This window comes from Hyla sarda, chromosome 3, assembly GCF_029499605.1.
Source record: "Hyla sarda isolate aHylSar1 chromosome 3, aHylSar1.hap1, whole genome shotgun sequence".
Classification (NCBI taxonomy): Eukaryota; Metazoa; Chordata; class Amphibia; order Anura; family Hylidae; genus Hyla; species Hyla sarda.
In genome coordinates, this window is record NC_079191.1 from 426,699,825 (window position 1) to 426,722,721 (window position 22,897).

Sequence of the window (22,897 nt, forward strand, 5' to 3'; positions counted from 1 at the left end):
GGTTGTCACGCTGCACACTCGGAGCCTCCAGCACTGCGGAGAGCTCATAAAGGTGGGCTGCTGAATGACAGAATGTGGGGGAGTCCCTAGCAGCGGGACCCCCGCGATCAGACATCTTATCCCCTATCCTATGGATAGGGGATAAGATGTATTAGGGCCGGAGTACCCCTTTAAGGCCTGTGTACACATCCACATCTCCATATCATCTGTACAGAAAAGCAAACAAACAGCGCCCCCTTCCCATTCCCTACGATAAGGAGCACAGACATGTCAGGGGGTGTCTGTCCTGAACATTTAGGATTTATTTTCATGGCCCTTTAAGTTGGGAAATGTCCTCATAAATCTAATATCTATTTATGCCAGACCTGCATTCTTATGGCCAGTGGATGTACGACCGCTCTATGTATAGTCATTTTACTGCTGGTTATTTCTAGCGTGGCCAATGAGTCAGTTTTATTGGTATGGTATATAGCCTTGTAATAGCCACCTGCGTCCCCTCTGCCGCCCTCCCAGTCAGTGTCTAGTATATAGCAGGATATAGCCAACTGCGTCCCCTCTGCCACCCCCCAGTCAGTGTCTAGTATATATCAGGATATAGCTAACTGCGTCCCCTCTGCCGCCCCCCCCCCAGTCAGTATCCAGTATATAGCAGGATATAGTCAACTGCGTCCCCTCTGCCACCCCCCAGTCAGTGTCTAGTATATAGCAGGATATAGTCAACTGCATCCCCTCTGCCACCCCCCAGTCAGTGTCTAGTATATAGCAGGATATAGCCACCTGCGTCCCCTCTGCCACCCCCCAGTCAGTGTCCAGTATATAGCAGGATATAGCCACCTGCGTCCCCTCTGCCACCCCCCAGTCAGTGTCCAGTATATAGCAGGATATAGCCACCTGCGTCCCCTCTGCCACCCCCCAGTCAGTGTCCAGTATATAGCAGGATATAGCCACCTGCGTCCCATCTGCCACCCCCCACCCCCCAGTCAGTGTCCAGTATATAGCAGGATATAGCCACCTGCGTCCCCTCTGCCACCCCCCAGTCAGTGTCCAGTATATAGCAGGATATAGCCACCTGCGTCCCCTCTGCCACCCCCCAGTCAGTGTCCAGTATATAGCAGGATATAGCCACCTGTGTCCCCTTTGCCACCCCCCAGTCACTGTCCATTATATAGCAAGATATAGCCAACTGTGTCCCCTCTGCCACCCCCCAGTCATTGTCCATTATATAGCAGGATATAGCCAACTGCGTCCCCTCTGCCACCCCCCAGTCAGTGTCCAGTATATAGCAGGATATAGCCACCTGTGTCCCCTTTGCCACCCCCCAGTCACTGTCCATTATATAGCAGGATATAGCCAACTGTGTCCCCTCTGCCACCCCCCAGTCATTGTCCATTATATAGCAGGATATAGCCAACTGCGTCCCCTCTGCCGCCCCCCCAGTCAGTGTCCAGTATATAGCAGGATATAGCCACCTGCATCCCCTCTGCCACCCCCCAGTCATTGTCCATTATATAGCAGGATATAGTCAACTGCATCCCCTCTGCCACCCCCACCCCTCAGTCAGTGTCCAGTATATAGCAGGATATAGCCACCTGCGTCCCCTCTGCCACCCCCCACCCCTCAGTCACTGTCCATTATATAGCAGGATATAGCCACCTGCGTCCCCTCTGCCGCCCCCCAGTCAGTGTCCAGTATATAGCAGGATATAGCCAACTGTGTCCCCTCTGCCACCCCCCACCCCTCAGTCACTGTCCATTATATAGCAGGATATAGTCAACTGTGTCCCCTCTGACACCCCCCCAGTCAGTGTCCAGTATATAGCAGGATATAGCCAACTGCGTCCCCTCTGCCACCCCCCCAGTCAGTGTCCAGTATATAGCAGGATATAGCCAACTGCGTCCCCTCTGCCACCCCCCAGTCACTGTCCAGTATATAGCAGGATATAGCCAACTGCGTCCCCTCTGCCACCCCCCAGTCACTGTCCAGTATATAGCAGGATATAGTCATTGAAGTCTTCAATGAGAGATCAAAGACAGCGGCCTAGATTTACTATTCCAATCCCAAGTTCAGGGTTCAGCTTTTGAGATACATTTGTGGCACATATTTTTCTCTGCGACAAAGTTGTAGCCATTTGTCATACTTTGAAAGAAGCAACCCCAAACAAGTCCACAAATTGCATTTTTAAGTCAATAAAGTGGAAATGTCCGCAGGTTTTTTTTTTTTTTCATAAAACCCGACAGATTTATTATTGAAAAACATGAAATAATTTTTATTTTTTTTTAACGAATCTTCTAGGGTCACATGTGTCATATTTTGCTGCTATTTTTCTACCTATGAAGTCAATTGAAAGCAAAGTCAGCTGCATATTTTTCTATCCATTGATTTCAATGGGTAAGAAAATACACACCAGCAAATATGTAGCAAAATATGGCACATGTGACACTCCCTTACCTTAAATCTTTTCATTGCTTGGGGACTGTTGAGTGTTCACAAAAAATGAGCCAGAAGAAGTACACGCTGACCATTGTCTCCTGGCTCTGTGTCACATGACTGGGATGGACTCAGGTCTATAGAGTCGTCCAGGTCTCATAGATACTGAGCGGGGAGTGAAGCGTGTGGCCCTGTGCCAATCTCCCTGCTCATTTTCACCATTGGTTGGGTATTGAACACTCGAACCCCGACCAATAAAAATGTGGTGTGCCACGGGGTGTGAAGGTAATGTGTATGGGGCAGATGTTATAGCCCAGGGGCAGATGTTATTAACCCCTAAATGTTCGTGATGCCAGGGCGTGGTTTTCCCGGTAACCACCTGAACGGTAGCACCACTATCCCTAGGGTTGGCAGGGTAATAAAAGTCCAAGACCAGGTTAGGGTTAACGGTAGCTTTACTGAGGTAGACAGATGGTAATAGTCTTTACAGCTAGGCCAGGATCCCAGAGAGGTGGCCAGTAACACAGAAGGACCTCGCAGCTTGCTGGGACTTGCAGTGTTTGGACAGACTTCAACTCAGCTACGCTGACTATAATAGACTTGACTATAGACTTGACTTGACTGTAGGTAGTGGCAGCAGACAGAGATGACTTGACTTACTGACATGTGGCTCAAAGGTCCTTTATTCCTAATACACCTAATATACAGATAACAATGGGGGAGACACTTCAGGAGAGCCCCTAGGACACAGAGGGACTCAACCAGACAGGGCCTAAGTACTGTACAGGACTATATCCCGTACTGGGACATCACAAAAACTTTTGACATGTCCTTAGTACAGTGTTTCCCAACCAGGGTGTCTCTAGCAAAACTATAAATCCCAGCCAAAGGCGGATACACCCGCCACTAATGGTGGACATCAGTGATTATGCTAATGCCGGCCATTGACCCTCCAGATGCCTTGATCAATACTGATCACAGCATCTGAAGTATATGGGGGGGGGGGTTTGAGACACTCATCGGACCACCTGCAGTGCGATCACAGGGTTCCAATGAGTCACAATGGCGGCCGGAGCTCCGCTTACCTGCTCCAGGGCCGCTCCAGGGATCTTCTTGTATGGTCTACCTTCTGGCAGATATCACTGATCAGGGCTTTGCCTATACATAGCATTGAATAGTTTAAGCAATCATAGCATTGCTATAAATAGTCCCCCATGGGGACTTAAAAAATGTAAAAAAAAAAAAAAAAAGTAAACACAATATTCAACAAATGCAAATAAGCCCCTCCCCCAATTAAAAAAAATCAACCCTTTTCATATTTTACCTAATAAGAAAAAATTGTCAAAAATAAAACAAACGTCTTTCGTATCTCCACGTGTGGAAATGTCCAAACTATTAAAATATAATGTGGATAATACGGCATGGTGAACAGCTTCAATGTTAAAAAAAATTATAAAAATTGCAGATTTTTGGTCCAAAAAAATCACATATACACATTTAATTCTATTGATCCACAAAATAAAGAGAACATGTCGATTTGTGGTTCTCTTCAATTTCCTGCCAAAATAATATATATATATATTTTTTTTTTTTTGTTTTGTCATCGATTTTATGGTTAAAGAAAAGGTGTCATTAACAAGTACAATTAGAATTGCAAAAAATAAAAGCATTAAGGCTCTAAAAAGGGAGGAGGAGAAAACGAAAACGCAAAAATGAAACTTGGCTTTGTCCTCAAGGGGTTAAGGGTCAGGATGCAACCAGGGAGAAAGGGGTTAAAGGGGTATTCCAGGAAAAAACTTTTTTTTATATATCAACTGGCTGCAGAAAGTTAAACAGATTTGTAAATTACTTCTATTAAAAAATCTTAATCCTTTCAGTATTTATGAGCTTCTGAAGTTAAGGTTGTTCTTTTCTGTCTAAGTAATCTCTGATGACACGTGTCTCGGGAACCGCCCAGTTTAGAAGCAAATTCCCATAGCAAACCTCTTCTAAACTGGGCGGTTCCCGAGACACGTGTCATCAGAGATTACTTAGACAGAAAAGAACAACCTAAACTTCAGAAGCTCATAAGTACTGAAAGGATTAAGACTTTTTAATAGAAGTAATTTACAAATCTGTTTAACTTTCTGGAGCCAGTTGATATATATAAAAAAAAGTTTTTCCTGGATAACCCCTTTAATGGCTCTTGCAGTGTATGTGTACATTTGTCTGGTCATGTGACTGCTTTACGTGACATCTCATGGGATTACATGTCAATGAACGATTTAAAGGATCACAGTTATATGTTTAGTGAAAAATCTCCAAAATCCAGGCAAAACCTTTCTAATCCAGTGATCTCCCCTCCCCCACACTGGGGTGATATATATAATTATTATCTCTGTGAAGATTGGAGCTTAGAGGAGATTATATAATATATCCCATGTAAACTAACAATGTTGTGACTGAATGGTTTAAACTAAAAATTTGAAATTGAAAGTTAGAAAATTTGTTTGCCACACAGAGCATGCAAATGTATCGGGAAGAAAGGATATGCAAAGCCGCTCTCTCACACTACCTTATCCAGGTAGCTTTCCCTAGAAGACCATGTTTCACTCCAATTATGAGTCTTAGAACATGAGTGGGAATCTATGCCGACCCAAAGATCCAGCCAAATCTGGAAATACATTTTTTGCTAAATTGGGGGTGAAAAGGAAACAATTGGCTGAGTGCTCTGAGTGCTCATCTTGGAAGTTGGAAGAAGAGAGAAGATCAGGGGGACCAGATGGAACTGAATAGGATCTGTGGGGAGCTGGGGGAGGGCAGTAGGTATATATGGCTTTTTTCTTTTTTAATATAGCAGTGACAGGAGGTGGAGCTGGAGGAAAGGTGACAGCAGTGACAGGAGGAGGAGCAGGAGGAAGGGTGACAACAGTGACAGGTGGTGGAGCTGGAGGAAAGGTGACAGCAGTGACAGGAGGAGGAGCAAGAGGAAGGGTGACAACAGTGAAAGGAGGTGGAGCTGGAGGAAAGGTGACAGCAGTGACAGGAGGTGGAGCAGGAGGAAGGGTGACAACAGTGACAGGAGGTGGAGCTGGAGGAAAGGTGACAGCAGTGACAGGAGGTGGAGCAGGAGGGAGGGTGACAGCAGTGACAGGAGGAGGAGCAGGAGGAAGGGTGACAACAGTGACAGGAGGTGGAGCTGGAGGAAAGGTGACAGCAGTGACAGGAGGTGGAGCAGGAGGGAGGGTGACAGCAATGACAGGAGGTGGAGCAGGAGGAAGGATGACAGCAGTGACAGGAGGTGGAGCAAGAGGGAGGGTGACACCAGTGACAGGAGGTAGAGCAAGAAGGAAGGTGACAACAGTGACAGGAGGTGGAGCAGGAGGGAGGGTGACAGCAGTGACAGGAGGTGGTCCGTGTAAGAGACAGCCCCCTCCCATGGACTTGGATTGAGGGGGCTGGGCGTGGTGTCATGAGGGGCGGAGCAATGACGTAACTAGCTCCCGACACTGCTTGTTCCAAAAGCTGAGCAGCGGAGTACCCCTTTAATGTTTCATTAACTGAAATAAATCACCTCCCACGTGCTACAATACAATCAGTAATTTACTTAAAATTTGGTGATAAGATTCTGCTAAATTCAGTGCAAATCCATATATATCCCACAAGAGTATCAGAGGCAGCGAGCGGTGGAGGCCGGTTATACCTGTCTATACAACTCCTCACCTTCTGGAGAATTAGCAGCAATGGAAAATATAACCTATTCTATACAATCTGCTATATCTGTCCTGGAGGCAGAAACCACTGGAAGCAGAAAATACCTGTCTCCACAGTATCTCTCTTATTCTATTTATCTATATCTATCTGTGGTGGCCCAGTACAGGATGGTGTTGCCCCGTACCTTCCCTGCCCTGTCAGGCAGTGTCCCTCACTCTCACCAGGGTCCCCTGCAGTTGTTTCCCCATTTGTATATATGTTGGAAATTAAAAGAGGTGTTATACCTTTAATAAATGTACCATGTGATTGTTACCCAGGAGGTACCAGTGACCAGCTGACCCCCAGAGTGGCCTAGGGGCTCCCTGCTAGTCTCCCCCATATAAGCCCTGGGTGGAGCTTCTCTCTTCCTGCTGAGGTCCAGTCAAGTCGTGCCTAGTGTGTGTGTCCAGAGTAGTGGAGGCCTCAAGTCCAGTCCTGCAGCCACATGTGAAATGCAAGTGAGATAAAGTCACCGTCCTGTCAGTCAAGTCTTCTTTCTACTCAGCCTGGCCTGCACTAAATTCTCCTGTCTACTACAAGTCCCAGCAAACCTGCAAGGTCCCTGTGTCACTGGTCACCTCATTGGGCCCTGGCTGTACTGTATCGACTTTACCATCTGTCTACCCTCAGTAAAGCTGCCGTTGTCTGTAACTTGGCGTTGGTGTCTTCATTGCCCCATGCCTAGCCCAGGATCCAGCGGTATACCTTCTGGTGGTTAAGGATAAACCACGCCCTGGCGCAACACAAGGGCTTAATGCCATCTGCCCCTAGGGTAATTACACCTGCCCTACACCTCACACCCCGCCACACCACATATCTATATATCTAATATCTATCTGTCTATCTGTATAAACACACACTAAATACCACTTTATTAGGGCCCTCAATCGAGAAGTGTATTAGACCTCCTTTGGACTTCAGATCTGCATCCATTTGTCACCGCATAGATACAACTAGATGACTAAATCGCTCTATCATCCTGACAGCCTCTAAACAGCTGGTTCTACCTCCTACCAGAGATGTCTATAGGATTAAGATCTGGAGATTGTGAAATTTGTGGCAGTAATAAAACCCACTGTCAGGTTCCTGGAACCAGTCTGTGACTATGTGACCCTGTAGTGCATCGTCCTGCTGACAGTCTCCTTCTGCCTCAGGGCAGCCACGGTGAATGGCGGGACCACCGGGTGAAGTGGTGTAGGTGGGTGGGGCAGATGGTATTAACCCCAGGGGCAAGGTGTTATTAACCCCTAATGTTCGTGATGCCAAAGTGGTTTTTGGGTACCGGAACCACATGAACGGTATCTCTGCTATCCCAATGGCTAGACCGTGAAAGGAGAGTCCAAGACCAGGTTATTGTTTAATGGAGGCATTACTGTTGTCAGACAGTTGTTATAGTCTCTAGAGCTCGGGTAGAATCCCAGAGAGGTGGCCAGGAACACAGAAGGACCTTGCAGCTTGCTGGGACCAATTATACTTACTGTATAATGGACTTTAAATCATTGACTTTAGGCTTAACCGGACTGTAGGTAGTGACAGCAGACATAGACTTGACTGACTGGAAGTGACGGTAGATTTGAGGCCTTCCAGGTACTGGACACTAGCACTGAGATCTCTGGTCTTGACTGTACCCCAGTAGAAAGAGAGAGAAAAGAAAGCTAAGTGTAAAGGCTGCCCCCTTATAAAGGAGGACTGAGCCAAAAGCCCATAGGTCAAGCTGCGGGTCATGTGTTAAGCATAACATAACATGTGACATCTCAAAGGTCCTTTAGACAATTATGTGGTAGCCCTTGGGGGGTGTATAGTAGTGGGGATGTTGTATTGGTATATGAGGGGTTAATGTTAACCCTATAGTTCGTGACGCCAGGCTGAGGGCTAGTATGCTGATTTAATTCTCCGGCCTATCGCCGCCCTTCCCAGTAACGATAGGTGCATGAAATGACTGAAGAAGATTTAACTTGAACTTGAACAACTTTACTTAAGTGCTTACGGTACATCCAAGGCACAGTAACAGTCTCATATAACAGTCCTTATATTGCTTAGTGACTGACAGTTGTTGCGGACCTTGAGGTATTTAGAAAGTCTCTGAATTTAGGGTAGATATGGCAGATCCGTCCGGATTTAGGGGTTAGATTAGGTCCGGTGATGCTGCAGAGTGTCTGGGGATTGATACACTCTCGATTTAACATTGATCAGCCATCGCCGCAAGGCTCAAGCCTAACTCACTGCGAGAATAGCTGCGCAGGTCCTTCTCGGTTGACAGCCCATGAACAAGAGAGAATAATGGCCGCCGCTCCCTTATATGGGCAAGGGCGGGGTGAATCTGATTGGTCCGAATACCTGTCATTCACTCGTACACAGAATGATGGGATTGCATACGTCATAGGGACCTCCACAGGTCCTCAAGCAGAAATACCATAGAGTTCACCTAGTCACGTGACCCGCAGGTCCTGGTACGCTACGCGCAGGTAATTAACTATTCATTTACATTTATATAACTATATTTACATAAACCTTGCATAAGTTACTGGTTTACTAGATGGAATAGAGGTGACAAGGGGTAGACTATACAACATGGACCCCTACGTCCTAGGGACTCTGGCTATGGGGACCCATACACATAAAGGGACCGCATAGGATGCGGTACTGGGACACCACAATTACATTAGTCCTCCAAACATCCTTTATACTGTCTATACATTAGCATACTGACTATATACTTATTACAATAAATAACATTGTACTAACAGCAGGGGAGACACTGCAGGAGAGCCCCCAGGTCACTGAGGGACTCAACCTGACAGGGCCTAAGTGTAGTACAGGACTATGTTCTGTACTGGGACATTACACATGGACAAATGAAATTGTTTGTCCCAATGCTTAGAGGAGTCAGGGCGCACCAAGAAAATGTTCCCCATATGATTATGCCTCCCCTATTAGCCTGAACTGCTCTCACCTGACAGGAAGGGCTATGCAATTCATGCTGCTTCTGCCAATTTCTTACCAAAAAGCATGGTGCCACAAAGATCTGGATCCATCTGACCAGGCCATGTTTCTCCACAGAGATCTGGATCCATCTGACCAGGCCATGTTTCTCCACAGAGATCTGGATCCATCTGACCAGGCCATGTTTCTCCACATAGATCTGGATCCATCTGACCAGGCCATGTTTCTCCACAGAGATCTGGATCCATCTGACCAGGCCATGTTTCTCCACAGAGATCTGGATCCATCTGACCAGGCCATGTTTCTCCACAGAGATCTGGATCCATCTGACCAGGCCATGTTCCTCCACAGAGATCTGGATCCATCTGACCAGGCCATGTTTCTCCCCAGAGATCTGGATCCATCTGACCAGGCCATGTTTCTCCACAGAGATCTGGATCCATCTGACCAGGCCATGTTCCTCCACAGAGATCTGGATCCATCTGACCAGGCCATGTTTCTTCACAGAGATCTGGATCCATCTGACCAGGCCATGTTTCTCCACAGAGATCTGGATCCATCTGACCAGGCCATGTTTCTCCACAGAGATCTGGATCCATCTGACCAGGCCATGTTTCTCCACAGAGATCTGGATCCATCTGACCAGGTCATGTTTTTCCACATAGATCTGGTTGCATCTGACCAGGCCATGTTTCTTCACTACTGGCCATCTGTTCGGGTCATCTGTTATAGCCCACTATGCCAAAGACTGGCAAGTTGTGTGTTCGGATATGTTATTTGTACATCAGCATTGTATCTGGCTGCAGTTCCTTGACTGTGCTTCACCCGTCCATCAGAACGATTCCTGGCACCCACTTCTGAACTCTTTCCTCCACACAATCCCGCCTCTCTGGATGTATTTATTCGATAACGCCATTCTATAGTCTCCACACCAAATCCCTTAAAGTTGGCAATGAAATTCTGACCCCATCAAGTCTGACCTGATAACCAGACAGGGTGTAATAGAAGATGACAGCATACTTACATTAGTATTGCAGTGTCCTTGATAGATCAAGCCCTTTGGTCCCTAGGGGGAACACAAATCCGGAAATGCTGTTTTTCTTTGGTACCTAATGTCTTAAAAAACATGAATTAAATGAGCAGACTGTTGAGACCCAATTAGCTCCTAGCAGGCTATAACTCCCTCTCCCCCTTACTACAATAATTAATTAAATAATAACTGACACAACAACAATTCAACTTTTCCGTGGGTGGGAATCGGCCACAGCTTTATTTATAAAATTACTTATATAAATAACAATTTAACTGTAACAAAGACACCGATTGGCTTCTTACCAACCCGAGAGGTGCTGCCACACCGTCCTGTGTGGAGGTCTACCCCGGGTTGACCCCGCTTTCACCGTCTTCTTACCGTCACGGAGGAGACCAGTTAGCCCTACACTGGACTCCGTCCCCCACCCGAGAGATACTGGATAGCCAACACCTGGGGCCACCTCAGCCCCCCGGCACACCCAAAACATTTCCTCTCCAGGAAATCCGCTCAACACATTTCCTCTCCAGGAAATCCGAGGTACCTGCCACCAGGACCATTTTTTTTTATTTTTTTTTTTATGTGTTTTAAATTTTTTTATTTTATTTTTTTAAATAACCCGTGTGAACTTCTCTCTCAGACTCGCCCATACACCGAAGAGTGCTGCAGCACTCGCACCACCTTGCGGAAAGCCGCTCTTAAAACAAAAACACACATGGGAAACATCAAACTGGGCAAAAATAGCAACACAACATGCAGATCGCCCGCGCCCCACATGCAGCGCTACCCTCTCCGGAAACCCAGCCACCTCCGCTGGCCCGATACAAAAAGAGAGTAAACCCGAACTCACAAAACAGTCATTCACGGACCCTCATGGAGCACGAGCTGCGTCTCCCGGATCGCCTAAACAGTCTCGGACCGACGGGCCTTATTTTTTTTATTTTTTTTATTTTTTTAACTTTTTAAACATTTTCCATGAAACGCACAAAATAGGCACCCAAAAACACGGACCCCCAAGTCCCATGGAAGGAGACGAGGAGAAAGAAAAAGTACCCCATCCACATAGCCCTGAAAAAAGCTAGCGCAAAATCTCGGATTAGAAAAATTACGCAAAACGACAACCAAAAAACCCGACCCGCAGCCGCCACCAAGCGACCCAAAAATTGATAGGAAAAAAAAAAAACGGTCGCCGACAGCAAGGCCGCCCACTCGCGGGCCCAGCCCCTAGGTATACACCACCCACTCACGGGCCCCCTAGGTATACACCACCTGCAAAGCAGAAAGAAAATCACCCCCTGCCATGTGCCGTGCGCCAACCGCACCCCACTGGATCGCAGCACAGCGGGAAAGCCAACCAACATTTCATTTTTTTTTTTTTTTTGTAGGTGATTCACATGAACAGGTGAAGATCCCAGCATCACATACTCAGAATGTTATTTGGATACACTGAGAACACTGCCCAAATCTCGAACCTCCTTGGAGAGGTGACACAGCAGATAACTTCCATTATCACATCCTATTAAAACGAAACAGTAAATCAAACATCAGAGCCTTGTAAGGTACATCAAAGGGCAGTCCAGGCATGGAAACCAATATATATAATTTTTTTTTATTTTTTATGTTTTATCCGCTGTCCACAGACCCTCTGGAACCTCCGGGACCCTCCTCGACTGTAGACATCCCGGCCTCCACACCAACACTAACCACTCGCAAGCGCCGTACCGTGAGTGCGACCAAACCGCAGGAGCCACCAAAGTGGACCAAGAATTACACCACTCTCCCCAAGGACCCACGGGCCGGCCACACAAGCAACCCTCCGGAACTACAGCCAGAGAAAACGGGACAAAACATCAACACCCAATACCGACCCCAGGGAGCGTAGCCCCGAAAGAAATTGTAACTCCAAACAGCGAAGCACTAGATGCAACAGGCAGAGCACAGGAAGAAAACACGCCCCCGATCACTCAAATCACACACTAGAAAAGAAGAAAAGCATCACAAAAATAGCGCGCAACCAAGCACAGGGGCCATGCCAACCCACACAGTAACGTTACAAGTCTAAAACATGAGCTGCCGAAGCAAGCACCCAAAGTCCCACAACCAACACCAAGGGAAAAGCTCAAACAAAACCCCAAGCATGGCAGAAACCCACCGCAGCATCACTGGAAAACCAAACACCACACCAACAACCGACCAAACCAGCCACAACCGAGAACAGAGCGAGCTCCCCGTGCACTGCAACGGGGAACTGAAAGCAGGCCAGTCCACTGTCCAACTCCTGAAAAAAACCCAACCAACCGAAATGTCAGCCCATAGCGTACATGGGGCACATATGCGGGGGCACAAATACCAGACACCCTCGGTGGCCAGAGACAACCTGCAGGAAAAAACTCCGCCCAGAACCATATTCCACGCGGAACATACAGTAAACCAGCAAGGACCGGAACAGGGGCACCTAGCAAGCCCCGAGGAAACCAAAACAGAGAAAATGCAAACACTCCCCGTTCACAGGAAAACTGCAGACCAACGCCAACACGGCATGCGGAAGACTGCAACAAACCCCACCCCAACAAGCGTAGAGCACAGGAGAATCCCCTTCCGGAAAAACAACCACAAACAGAAGAACCCACAAGGAAAGACAAACTGAGACCCAAGAAAAACCTACCCACCGCCACATCAGCTAAAGCACCCAGCACGACATAGAGGAGTCCCATGCCTACCAGAGATCGGGAGCAAAACAGGCAAAAACATCAGACAATACACTGGGACGAACAGAGCTGCAGAGAGAGGCTACAACTAGTGACGGAGAGAAACACCAAACCAAGAGGGGAGAAAACCAAAAGAAACAAAACCGTAACTGGGTGCCACCCAATCAGGATATGGAACAAGCCTCAGGAGCTAAGTCCACAAAACCCGGTCATCCAGAGTGGAAGGCCAAAAGACCACTCACCTAAGTGAGCACAGCAGAAAATGATACCACACCAAAGCACCCCGTCAAGAAGAGACGTACCCAACTCACAACCAGAGACCAACATAGACATACACCTACATCCGAGACCCAAACCCAACAAACACACAGGAACAAAAGGCGGATACTACCCAGAACAGCCATAAGCACACTAACCAGGGAAGGAGAGGGCACCAACCCAGCCTAGCCAGCTGAAGACAACTGGCCTGCCAAAGCCCCAAGAGCAGGCACGAAAATAGAGCCACCCCTGCCCCCCGCAACAGAACGCTCGCTAAGTCCAGAAGATGGAGAAGGCACAAAAGATGGAGGAACCACTTCACCACCGCAGGCGTGGGACAAGGCACGCTGGAGACCACCTGGTCGCGGGTACTCTGCCGCCGCCTGGAATGGCGCCGGAAAACCAGCAGCAGAGGACTCAGGAAGAGGGACAGCAGCGGCCGCAGTGGGTTTTTATTTCATTTTTATTTTTAATAATACATTTTTTTTTTTTTTTTTATTTATTAAATTTTTTTTTTTTTTTTTTTTTTTTGGAACTTGGGGCGGAGAGGTGATGGAGGGTTTGGGGTGCAGTGGCTGCAAGAACCATGCGCCGTGATCCGAAGTTTACAGCGGTACCAGTGTCGTGTCAATCAGAGTTGTGATTATTTATTTATTTATTTTTTTAGGTATCAAAAGCGACCAAAATACACTATATGGGACTGTAGAATTTATATATTTAATTATTAATTTGCGCCTACACCCTAAACCGTGCGATCAAATGAGGATATATAACTTGATAGTTCGGACATTGACGCACGTGGCCTTTGATACCACATGCGTATGTGTATTGAAATCTACACAGTTTGTACTTGTTCATTTCATTGTAATTTATTAATAATTTATTATTATGTGTAAATTTTTATTTATTTATTTATTTAAAAAAAAAAAAATTTTTTTTTTGTAATATTAATTAATTAATTTATTTACGTTATTTTTTATTTATTTATTTATTTATTTCATTTTTTTTTTTTTTTTGCGCGTACGCCATTGAAGGAGTACTGCAATCGAAGATATATTTAGATAGTACGGACATGTACGCAAGCAGCGATACCGTATACGTGTATATGCTTGATGTAATACAGATTTTTATATTTTATTTAATTATTATTCAATTTATTCTATTATTTATTTATTTTTTATTTATTTATTTTTTATTTATTTATTAATTTATTTTTTTGTATAGGGAAAAAAAAAAGGGGGGGGGGGGGGGGGGAGTAGTGTGCCAAACGTTTTATGGCAAGGGTTAAATAGATGTTCATGAACATACTTTTTTTTTTTTTTTTTTGTGTGCAATGCTATAGCTCCCATAGGGAGCCACAACACTGCACACACACAGATCCTAACACAGATCACTTGCCATGTATTAACATGGCAATGATCTGGGTCATCAGCGATTGATTGCTCAAGCCTGAATTTCAGGCTTGGAGCAATCAATCCACGAGCGGACGCGCAGGAGGCAGGTGAGTGACCCTCCTGCTGCGTTCCAGCTGATCGGGACATCGCGATTTAATCGCGATGGTCCCGATCAGCCCGACTGAGCAGCCAGGACGCCTATACATACATTCAGATGCGGCGATCAACTTTGATCGCCGCATCCAAAAGGTAATGCCGGACATCTGCCCGATCGGCGATGTCCGGCATTAGCATGGGTCCTGGTTGCTAATAGCAACCGGGACCCAGCGGCTATGATGCGCGCTCAACTTGTGAGCGCGCATCATAGCTAGGGACACGCAAATGGACGTTAATAAACGTCCATTTGCGCAAGCCTATAAAAAAAAAAAATAATAAATAAAAAAAAAAACAGCAGCAGCCACCCAGGGGGCCGCCACCGCAAACGGAGGTGACAGTAAAGGGGGAAGGAGGCAAAGCGCGCTCAAAAGGAGCACACATGGGAGGGGGAGTTCGGGCCAGGGAAAAGGATTGAAGGAACGGGCAGGAGATTAAAGGAACGGGCAGGAGATTAAAGGAACGGGCAGGAGATTAAAGGAACGGGACAGGGAAGGGGATTAAAGGAACGGGCAGGACAGGGGGAAGGAGAGTGGGACTGTGAGAGGTCCGCCAGCCTCCCGAACCCAACGCCAGGGTGCAACAGGAGGGGAGGCCAGCTCAGCCACAAGCGAGCATGCCAGCCCTCACCCTCCTGCTCCATCCGGGCCATAATATAAGGGGCAGATACATACCAACCGGCAGACAAAACTCCGGGTCCTGGGTAGATTGAGGGGGGAAGGGAGGCACCACAGCTATAAATACCCAGGGGAGGGCCTCTGAAAGCCCGGGAAACTATTACACCCCTGATTGGTGCACTCCTTCCCCCCCACCCATGGGACATACCACTGTAGCCACTGGCAAGTTTTACAGGCGGGGGAGGGGGCTAAAAAACCTTGCCTGTACATTTCTTAACCCCTTAACTGCTCACCAGTCAGGGGGCAAGTTAGTTATGCACAGCTTGCCCCTCCATTGTCAGGATCAAAAACTTTTTATATGTTGGACATCTTGGCAAAACATTAACTTTTCTAATATGCTTCATAAGCAAAATGTATCTCCTTTTTATAGAAATCATGGCTTTCAAAAAAGACCATTAGGGGTCCCCATAACATCCAGAACATAATCTTGTCCGGCTGCAGCATCCTCTTTGTCCCAACTGAAGCACAGGCTGAGACAAAGTCCAGAAGGTGAGGGTGAGACTAGCACTCCTCTGTGCCCACTCCTGTCCTATCACACTGCAGCATGAAAAAAGAGAGGAGGTGGTTACAGAGCAGCCTGCAGTGATTGGATGAAGAGACCCAGCACAGCAGACTCAGGGAGGAAGTGAATGCATGGTGAGTGAGGGCGGGCTCAGTGGCATGTGGATGTCAGAGTGAGTGAGCAGCAGATCAGAGGGATTTGTGAACCAAATACAGAAGCTACACACATAAAAAAAAGACATATAAAGCATTTGCATGACCTAGTGAGTAACATATAGAAGTGTTATTATTTTTCTGTGCTATGACAGGTGCGCTTTAAAAATTGATTAAAATAAAATATTGTCCCAAAAATGGTACCAATAAAAACTACATCTCAAAAAAATAAAAATACAAAGTTATAGGGGTCACAATAGGACAATGAAAGCAATTTAAGTAGTAAAACAGAACAAAAACTATACACATTTGCTATGGCCCTAATTGTGGAAAATAAACTTTTCGATAAAGATAAAATAAATTCTAAATGAAGACAGTATATTGGCCGCTTGTAGATGCTCCGGTATAACAGGGAAGTTCTATGTGCACATTGATAGGGATGGTCTCGCCCATAGACATCTTTGGCCCCGATCCTGCTGGTTTTCTGTTCAAAAATGTCTCTTTCTCTTTATAATGTACACACGTTATTACCTCTTTATACTGATGGATCATTCACTTCATCATTTTTAGGAAATATGCGCGCACCCGCACTTCATTATAGATGGAGCTACCCGTGGAGACATTCGGCAGGGCGCGCTTGGTGAGTAAGATCATCACAAATAGATGTTTCATCCATTCAGATCCCTTTGTATCTTCTATGTTAAAGGGTTATTTATTCCATCAAAACGTTTTTTTTTTTTTTTGCCATATCAACTGGCTCCAGAAAGCTAAACAGATTAATGACTTCTATTAAAAAGATCTTAATCCTTCCAGTACTTATCAGCTGCTGAGGTTGAGATGTTCTTTTCTGTCTGACCACAGTGCTCTCTGCTGACACCCCTGTCTGTCTCAGGAACTGTCCAGAGTAGCAGCAAATCCCCATAGCAAACCTCTCCTGCTCTGGACAGTTCCTGAGACAGACAGAGATGTCAGCAGAGAGCACTGTGGTCAGACAGAAAAGAACAAATTCACTTCAGCAGCTGATAAGTACTGGTGATTTTTTTGATAGAAGTAATTTACAAATCTGTTGAGCTTTCTGGAGCCAGTTGGTATGAAAAAAAAAAATAGTTTTTTTCATGTAATACCCCTTTAATTATATTTATCTTCTCCTGCTTATTTATCCCCAAAACATTCAACACCAGTAGTAATAAAAATGGGGGGGGGGAGACCTTCCATTATATGGTCCATGTGAAGAAGGGTCCGTTGTAGGTTTGAAATGGGAACAACCTGACGTATGGCCCAATCTTAAAGGGGTATTCCAGGAAAAAAAACTTTTTTTTATTTATATATATAAACTGACTCCAGAAAGTTAAACAGATTTGTATATTACTTCTAAAAAAAATCTTAATCCTTTCAGTACTTATGAGCTGCTTAAGTTAAGTGGTTCTTTTCTGTCTAAGTGCTCTCTGTTCCTCTGTGCAGTTCCTGAGACAAGCAGAGATGTCAGCAGAGAGCACTGTTGCCAGACAGGAAAAAAACAACTCAACTTCAGCAGCTGATAATTATTGGAAGGATTAAGATTTTTTAATAGAAGTAATTTACAAATCTGTTTAACTTTCTGAAGCCAGTTGATTATATATATATATATATATATATATATATATATATATATACATACACAAACTGATAGACCAAGAAGGGAACCTCTAAAAAATACCTTTTAATTATATCAATGTTAAAATCACAATGGTGAAAATAGTGAAATAGAATTAAATTGAACTAGAAAAATAGAATAATCTATATATTACTAATCTATATAGTTACGGGCCATCATCTAATCCAGAGAATCCAATATAAAATAGCCACAACGGCACAGATCATATATGCAGAACTCTAACTGGACAATTCTAAGATATGTAACAGTTTAGTTCATGCCAAGTAGACGTAATTCAGTGTATTTCCACGGATGTACAAAGTTTCCATTTGGATTACTTAATCATAACCACTCAGGGAATTTTCAAGTGTACGATATACCAGAATATTATACTCCAGATTTACGTAAAGAATGCAGGGCTGTATCAGAGCGCAACATGTGTTATCTCAGGCATAGAGCGTAATATATATATAAAGTTTTTTCCTGGAATACCCCTTTAATGTAACCCATAGTAGCTCCAGACATACCAGATGTGCAACTTAAGCAGATGCACAAGGGCCCCATAGGTAAGGGGCCCAATGATATCCTATTGTGAGAGTTTAGATGGAACACATACACCTAAGCTCTTAGATCAGTGGCCACAAAACTAAGGACTTCCAGATGGTTCACAGTTTGTAGACCACTGTCCTATGCACAGGGTATGCAAGAAGTGCATGATCTCTGGGGCGCTGATGGCTGGGACCCCCAGCGATCTTGAGATGTCTGAATGGAGCGACGGTCACACATTGTCTAGGATAGTGTTTCAGAAGCAGGGCATGATGGGAGTTGTAGTTTTGCAACAGCTGGAGGCACACTGGTTGAGAAACACTCCTCTGTGCATTGGCGTTGGTCCCCTATCCACTGCCCAGACCATGATACCTGCTGCTTAGCACGCTGGGAGTTTGCAACAGCTGGAGGCACCCTGGTTGGGAAATACTGGTCTAGAAACAAATCCCCATCGCAAACCTCTCCTGCTCTGCACAGTTCCTGACATGGACAGAGATGTCAGCAGAAAGCACTGTGGTCAGGCAGAAAATAACTACACAACTTCCTCTGGAGCACACAGCAGCTGATAAGTACTGGAAGGAGTAAGATTATCAAATAGTAATTTACAAATCTGTTTAACTTTATGGCACCAGATGATTTGAAAACCTTTTTTTCCCCCTCCAGAGTACCACTTTAAAGGGGTACTCCACTGGAAAACATTTTCTTTTAAATCAACTGGTGCCAGAAAGTACAGATTTGTAAAAAATCCCAATCCTTCCAGTACTTATCAGCTGCTGTATACTCCACAGGAAGTTCTTTTCTTTTTGAATTTCCTTTCTGCTTGACCACAAGTGCTCTCTGCTGACACCTCTGTCCATTTTAGGAACTGTCCAGAGCAGGATAGGTTTGCTATGGGGATTTGCTTCTACACTGGTCAGTTCCTAAAATGGACAGAGGTGTCAGCAGAGAGCACTGTGGTCAGACAGAAAGGAAATTCAAAAAGAAAAGAACCTTCCTGTGTACTATAAATACTGGAAGGATTGGGATTTTTTAAAAGAAGTAGTTTAAAATCTGTTTAACTTTCTGTCACCAGTTGATTTTAAAGAAAATGTTTTCCAGTGGCGTACCCCTTTAACATTTGAGAAATTCTTCGTTTCTGGGGGGAGTCCTCCTTAATAGGAGGGGTCTTACCTATTCTGCTCCCTGACTCCCGTCTCGGAAGAGTATACTTCCGAGACAATCAGGGAGAGGAATTGTAGAGAAGTATAACTGGTAGGACCTTTTCTGCGCCCCGGACAAACCCTATAATGGTCACATGGTTTAGACCTGAAAGGGAAGGAGTATGGCTTGTATTTCTCCCAGATCTATCTAGTGATCGGTCGGGACCTTAAAAGTCAGACCCCGATTGATCAAAACTTTATTTATTTATTTATTTATTTTTTTTATAAAATGCCCATATAAGTCTTTAAATTTTTCAGAACAGAGTCTATATAATTTTAACTTATGGGGGTGGGGTTGGGGGCAGGGGGGCGTCTAGTAAAAAAAAAAAAACCCTATAAGCAAAAAGTGAAGTGAAGTGATTGCAGCTTTTTGCAGCTGCCTGGCAATGTGCATGTGGCTTCAGTCCATAATACAGATTATACAATGTCCTCACTATACAGGGGACTGTTGGCTGTTGGCTGCCATTGCATCTCTCACTTTGGACCAAGACATTTTGGCTCAAGTAGTTCCAGACAACCAGAGTTTTGAGAAGGACTATGCCGGAATCTTCCACTTCCAGGTAACAGGACGATCTTCAGGTTCAGTTCCGGTTAAGTTTTTTAAGACATCAGGTACACTTTACGATTCTGTTTGTTTTACCGCAATATCCTTTCCCGTTCCAGTTCTGGCAGTTCGGTGAGTGGGTGGACGTTGTTGTGGATGATCGGCTGCCCACCAAAAATGGAGAGCTGGTGTTTGTCCATTCAGCGGAGGGTGATGAGTTCTGGAGTGCGCTGCTGGAGAAGGCCTATGCCAAGTAAGTTCCAGGATCATGCTACCAAGCGGACATGCCCTTTAAATGTACGTCATTGGATAACAATGGGAAGGTGAGGGCAGGGAATAGAGCAGCCCTGAGCTCACCCAGAACCCCTAACCCTGTCTACTTGCATATCTGCCATAGACAGTCCCTGTGCTATATAAAGTGCAGGGGCATCACAAGTCAAAATAATAAACAAAACTGTATGGAGGTCAGGATACAAAAGGTAAAACAGACACAGAACTAACAAACAGGGAATCAGGATAATATATACCGGTAGGTATGAAATATATTATGTAATATGGTAACAAACAGCTATAGCTATATCGGCAGGTATATAGAGCACTGACTAAGATTCAGGACCAAAGTAATACAGCAGGTATGAGAGTGATGACATAGAGGTTACTAGGAAGATCTAGCAGCAGGTTTACCATAAATAAAGGTGAGTGAACTGGTAACCAAAGCCAGGACACTATACAGATCAGGATACACAGGTACAGGATAACACAAAACCACACAGTGAAACAACACACCAGACTGGGGGGAAAGCAAAAAGCAATGGATCAGGACCCATACTGTGGTGGAGTACAAAACATAAACAGCTCAGACTACAAGTCAGGGTACAGGTTCAGGTAACAAGACAGACAGGACAAGCCTAAAAACTAGATAAATGGGTCAGTACTACAAAGCCATGGTAAAATGAAACTGAAAGTAAGAACTGAAACAGACAAGACTAAAATCAGAACAAAGCTAAACATCAATTGCACAACCAAAAGGCTGAGAAGGAAACAAATACCCCACCTTAGCTGCTGATTGGCCCAGGCCTGTAACTCCTAACTGACCAAAGTGCATCATGCAAAGCCTGGCCAAATGTGATCGCTACAGGGGAGCTCTTTAGCCCAACATTTTATTGGTGGCTACAGGCAGTCAGCATATCATCATTTAACTCACTGATATCTAGTGGTGAATTAAAGGTACTGCACCCAAGAGATTAGTCACAGCTAAAGGATTATGACAATATATTGCACCTTCAATGACCTTTTCCACATCTTGTGCTGACAGGCTGAATGGTTCATACGAAGCTCTGACTGGAGGAAGCACCATTGAGGGTTTTGAAGATTTCACTGGAGGAATCTCTGAGCAATACGAATTGAAGAACGCGCCGGCCGATCTCTTCCAGATCATACAGAAAGCTCTGAAGGCCGAGTCATTGCTTGGATGCTCAATTGATGTAAGATGGAATTTTATAAAAGTTTAATAATAATCTGTTACTATTAACCCTCTCTGACATTTGACATACATGTATGTCATAGGTAGGAGAGGAAGTATGTAGCTAAGTCTACAACAGAGAGAACTCAGATCCTAGCCATTTACTCCTTAGATGCCATAGTCAATAGTATCTGCAGCATTTAGGCAGGCAGATTCTCAGTTGCAGCCCCCACTCTCCTCCAATCAGCACCTCCACCACATAAAAAAAAAAATAATACAAATTTAATAATTGTAGGTTGCTGAGAGGTAAAGATTGCTAGATTGAAGTATAAATAAATGTTACCATGGTTTCCATCTATATTATCATTTGAGGGCTTGTTTTTTGCGGGACCAATTGTACTTTGTACTGATATCCTACATTTTTCCATAAAACATGAAAACCTTTTCATTTTTTCCATCTAATTTTTTTAAATAGTCATAAGTCCATAAGTCATAGTCATAAGTCCTACATTTTTGTATCTACATAGTAATACAAGGGTTTGTTTTTTGCGGAACAAATTGTACTTTGCACTGATACCCTTCTTTTTTTTATAAAATATGCTGCAAAACTGATTTACTAATATTGCCCTCCACTCCATGCAGTGGGGAGAGTTGGGACTCTGCTCTAGAGGTTAGACCCTTGCAATAACACACCTATGTCCCGTGGATAGTGATTACCTCCTATAGGGCTGAAATACCCCTATTAACCCCATTAAATGTTTCTTCGTAAATTTTTTCTTTTTGCTAGATTACAAATGCGTACGATAGTGAAAGCATCACAAGCCGAAAACTGGTTAAAGGACATGCTTATTCAGTCACTGGAGCAGAAGAGGTAAAGTGAAACGTATAAACCTTCTATAACTTTTTTTTATTCCCTTATCATATAGGGGCATTTGTTAAAGTTTCCACTCTATTAGGATCTGAGGGGGTTAAAATGTGTCTCCTTGGGGAGAATGCCAAGCAATCACAGGAAATCTTATAAGACAAACCATGCTCCCTGAGAAAAAGATATGCACATTGGCTCTCCTTCACAAAGAAACGTTCTGGCTTTTTAGTGCCACCTATAGGTAGTTATGCTGTAAGTCAACGTCCGGAAAGTGCCTTGATGCATGACAAGGATTATCACCAGACCAGAATCTTGATCCTACAAGAAGAGGACCCATCTGTAGACAGCTGTTTTGGTTGCTGATTGGCTCTAAGTTATCTAAGTTATCGTTGCAGTTTGGGGACACATGGCACAGCAGTTTCAGGTGCTGGTTGGCTGAGTGAAAGGTCTTACTAGGACTCAAACTTGTCTTTGCAGTATGTTGACTTATGGCACAGCTATTTCGGTGTAACGGTCTTTCTGTAGACGGCTGGGAAGTGGATCCGCTGACCTGTGTGGACAATGGCTGAACCGCACCAGGGAGCGGAGTCTAAGGTGCTGCTGGTTTTCACCAGAGCCCACCGCAAAGCGGGATGGTCTTGCTGCGGCAGGCGGCACCCACGTCGCTACCCC

General features: G+C 44.9%; 1 protein-coding gene across 1 annotated transcript in view; it reads left to right on the top strand.

Annotated features, from left to right (window-relative positions):
• Positions 1 to 22,897, top strand: part of LOC130363086 (calpain-8-like) — a 60,913-nt gene that overhangs the window by 4,250 nt on the left and 33,766 nt on the right. Inside the window, exons 2-6 of the mRNA XM_056568426.1 lie at positions 16,547 to 16,616; positions 19,796 to 19,914; positions 20,018 to 20,151; positions 21,214 to 21,382; positions 22,148 to 22,231. Coding sequence (XP_056424401.1) covers positions 16,547 to 16,616; positions 19,796 to 19,914; positions 20,018 to 20,151; positions 21,214 to 21,382; positions 22,148 to 22,231 — 576 coding nt within the window. The remainder of the gene's footprint in view (positions 1 to 16,546; positions 16,617 to 19,795; positions 19,915 to 20,017; positions 20,152 to 21,213; positions 21,383 to 22,147; positions 22,232 to 22,897) is intronic.